This window comes from Loa loa, assembly GCF_000183805.2.
Source record: "Loa loa unplaced genomic scaffold supercont3.28, whole genome shotgun sequence".
NCBI lineage: Eukaryota > Metazoa > Nematoda > Chromadorea > Rhabditida > Onchocercidae > Loa > Loa loa.
In genome coordinates, this window is record NW_018108208.1 from 68,768 (window position 1) to 72,527 (window position 3,760).

Below are 3,760 nucleotides of genomic sequence, written 5' to 3' on the forward strand. Positions count from 1 at the left end.
TGTTATTTTTTTTCTTTTCTATTTCGTTTTTGCACAGTGTCGTTTCTTTTTGTTTTCTTTATTTTTTTTTTTTGTGTGTGTATTATGATCAAGATTTGAATACGAATAATATTGCAAATAGTATTGTTATTAATTATGTTGAATGTTTTGCTGTTTAGCCACCCGTCACCGATTAAGTTATTCACCGGCGGAATGCCACGTGCTTCCTATGGTGATCGCTACACGTTAACAGCAATGAGAGAAGGTAAAATGGTGGTATTCGATTTTGGCAGCGCAGTTGTTGACTTCGTTGTTCTGCCCTCACTACAAAGCCACAAATGTAATGTATAATGTATCTTATCCCTATTTTCTTGATATTTAAGGTTCCAAACTTTCAAATTCACTAAGCAAGCAAAATGTGTTGTAAGTCTGTTATTCTCGCTATTGCTTGTGTTGCTTGGCGAATTTTTGCCAATAACATTCATTTCCTGGTGCACAAACAGTTGTTATTTTCTTAGTTAAGTGGCTTAAGTTATTCAGGTTTCGTGCATGACCATCTGCAGAATTTTATAGTCCCTGGAGGGAATTGTTCTGTGATTCCGTTGACGTCCCAAATCATGATATGAAAAAAAGTTGATTTATGGACGGTTTTCTCACTTTCTTATGATTAACCTCTGGTTATAAAAATATTACTAGTTAAATGATGGTAATAAAAGGTTGCAGCAATAAAATAAAAAGTGATGCAGTTAAAGTGATGCCATTTCACTTGCAGATGCGGATTACAAAAATTGCTTGGCACTGATGGTACTTTGTGAACAGGAACTCGTATGTATCGATTTGACCGATGGAAGCTGGCCGTTACTTAATTTACCTTACTTGCATCCGATTCATTCATCTCAGATTACATGTGTTATACACTATTCAAATATTGAAGAGCATGTATGGAAGGTAAAGTATATCAGTTTTTCTTTTCCTGTGTATTTTATATATTGTTTATTTTAGAAAGGTTTATTTATAATAATCACCAGAAACACTTCATAACTTCATAGAAACACTTCACTTCGGTCATTCCTTCAAGCTTTTATTATAGGGGCTGATTAAGGCGAGCGAAGCACAAAATAAATTGGCATCTAAGTATAAGTGGCCTGTTCATGGTGGTGGTGATGCTCAGATACCTGCTCCCTGCGCTGCCACGAACGCAGAAAAACGGCAGCTTTTAATTACAGGGTTGTCATTCAGGTTTTGAAAATTTCCAGCGGGAGATTTGACAAATGTTGATTAGAATGTTATGACTTTTTTCTTTTTTTTTTTTTTTGAAGGCACGAAGACGGTACTGTGAAATTCTGGTCAACTGGTTCTGTCAGTTTGCGTTATTTGTTAAAAATTAATACAGCAAAAGAATTTGAGGGGTGCTTTTCAGTAGATACCGACACTGATGGAATAGAATATGAATTTGAAAGTTAGTTGTTTTCTATATTTGTATTCAGTAAGTCTAGAGGTTGTCAGTATAAACATAATTGCAACAATTATTCTTGAAATTTAGATGTATTTTACTCGCTGCGGATTATAATTCATTCGAGAAGTCGTTTTTTTTCTCTCTCTCTTAATGTTACTTTGTTAGAGTTAGTTTTCAAAAACTAAACGGGAATAAAGAGTGCAAAATTTTCAGGTAATTCAGTTGAACTTTCCAATAACGGAGCGTCTGATGACGACTCCAATGAAATTACTGATTGGCCTCCTTTTCGCAAGGTTTTTTTTCCTTTTTTTTGTCACAGTAGAGAGCACCTAACATGAGATGGTTACTCAGTGCAGCCGCAGTTAATTTTAAGGTTGGAACATACGATCCATTTTGTGATGATCCACGTTTAGCCATACAGAAAGTGTATTTCGATGTGACCAGTGGACAGTTGGTAATAGGTGGTCGTGCTGGTCATGTTATCGTATATGATTTGGATGACGAATCATCGGTAAGATTTATAAACAAATTTTAGTCATATTTTAACGGTTGGTATATCAGTTCGTTCCCTGTGTAAATATATAAGCAATATTCAGGCGGCATTAACCGTAATGCGAACAGAATATGAGGTTGCAGAAAAATCGAAGTTACCAGCGAACATCAACCAGCAAGCTTTGCCTCCTCGGCAAGCTTCACTGGCATATGCAGTTGGATATCAGCCCTTCAAAACGGATCAGAACCGAAGGTCTGTTGTTAAAATTGGTTTGAATATGCTGTTTGGTGAATCACTTGCAATATACTAGAGAGATAGAATTTGGGGCGCAACGTAAGGTTTGTTGATAATATTAAATAAATAGGAAATCATTTGTTAGTAGTATTAAATAAATAAAAAACCACCCGTAAATTCAATGGATGACAGCTGGGACCAACACATAATGTGACTAGCTCTGAAAACGACCAACTTTTATCTGATTAATATGCAAATTGAAGCAGTAATTGTATTAGACTTCAACTGTACTTACGTGTTTTTAGCTATCTTATTCAGTTGCATCCGCCAGTTGCGATAACAGCAGTAGCGTCTCTTCGGTCACGCAATCTTTTAGCATTTGGATGCGAGTACGGCTTTATGATGTGTGATTTGAAAAGTCAGGCAACGCTTATATCTAGATGTCTGATTATTTCAAAAGGTCTCTTTGTCCACCAGTAAATTTATTTAAATGATTTTCTGTGAGCCTTGAGGACCGCAGCCCTTGTTTTTCTCAGCTAATATTTCTTCGGTTTGGACTTTTCAGATAAGAATATATAGGAAGCAAGAATGTCCTTATCATTTAACTTCATTTTTGCAACAAAGGATTGTGAATGTAGAATCACTTTGGAATTGGCAGCTTTACAAAAATTGATTGTTGACTTTCTTATTATCTTAATGCTCATTCGTTTGTTTTGGTGTAGATGCTCACGAAACCGATGTGTTAAGCGTTAAATCAAAGGTGGCAATGAGTTATTTATCAGGGGGTGGAATGTATTACATACTGCATCTGACCGAAATACCAAAAATCATATTTATACGATAAATATTACATTCATTGCAGAACTAGCAGACACAAGTACATTATCAAGGTTTAAAAGCATGAAGAAATCGATACGTCAGTCTTTTCGTCGTAAGAAAAAAGTTCCACAAGTATTTCCTTAAAATGCTTTGCAAAACTTAAGCTGAAGCGTTATAATAACTTCAAATATTTTGGGTTTTTCTATGCCCTATTTTATTCAGACAAATTTTATAAATTTCATATGAAATAATTATCACGATGTCACTAGTTTAGGGTAGAACTCATTCCACTGAAGCATGTCCAGCAATTAATGATGACCTCGATGAACTGAGACCTGTTGAGCGCCAGATTATTTCTCGAACTGAGACACCTCTCAACGGTCGTTTCTACATTTTCTATTATTTGAAAAACTGATGCAATATTTATATAGTGGTAATGGCTAGTCAGCAATCAGTATATATTACATTTTAGTTGGTGATCCTCCTATTTCTACGGTCCGAGTACTTAGATTCTTCCATACAAACATTCTTTCTACTGCTTCCCGTACCGATAGTCTTTGGATTGGAACAAATGGTGGTATGTCTACTCATAATTTTTTTAGCAAGCTGTTTTATGTTTTTCTACAAAATTTCCATAGATACTTGTGATGGCAGGAATAATAGATAACTTTTGTTATCATTTTCATGAAAATATAAAATTATATATATATATATATATATATATATATATATATATATATATATATATATATATATATATATATATATATATATATATA

General features: G+C 34.4%; 1 protein-coding gene across 2 annotated transcripts in view; it reads left to right on the forward strand.

Annotated features, from left to right (window-relative positions):
- The window catches only part of LOAG_16913, a gene marked incomplete at its 3' end in the record, with an annotated part of 11,887 nt that overhangs the window by 4,753 nt on the left and 3,374 nt on the right, over positions 1-3,760 (forward strand). For both annotated transcript variants that reach the window (XM_020449567.1, XM_020449566.1), the window contains exons 7-17: positions 159-319; positions 752-927; positions 1,070-1,218; positions 1,299-1,438; positions 1,649-1,728; positions 1,809-1,946; positions 2,032-2,180; positions 2,468-2,622; positions 3,025-3,113; positions 3,256-3,361; positions 3,454-3,558. In XM_020449567.1, coding sequence (XP_020306880.1) covers positions 159-319; positions 752-927; positions 1,070-1,218; positions 1,299-1,438; positions 1,649-1,728; positions 1,809-1,946; positions 2,032-2,180; positions 2,468-2,622; positions 3,025-3,113; positions 3,256-3,361; positions 3,454-3,558 — 1,448 coding nt within the window. The remainder of the gene's footprint in view (positions 1-158; positions 320-751; positions 928-1,069; positions 1,219-1,298; positions 1,439-1,648; positions 1,729-1,808; positions 1,947-2,031; positions 2,181-2,467; positions 2,623-3,024; positions 3,114-3,255; positions 3,362-3,453; positions 3,559-3,760) is intronic.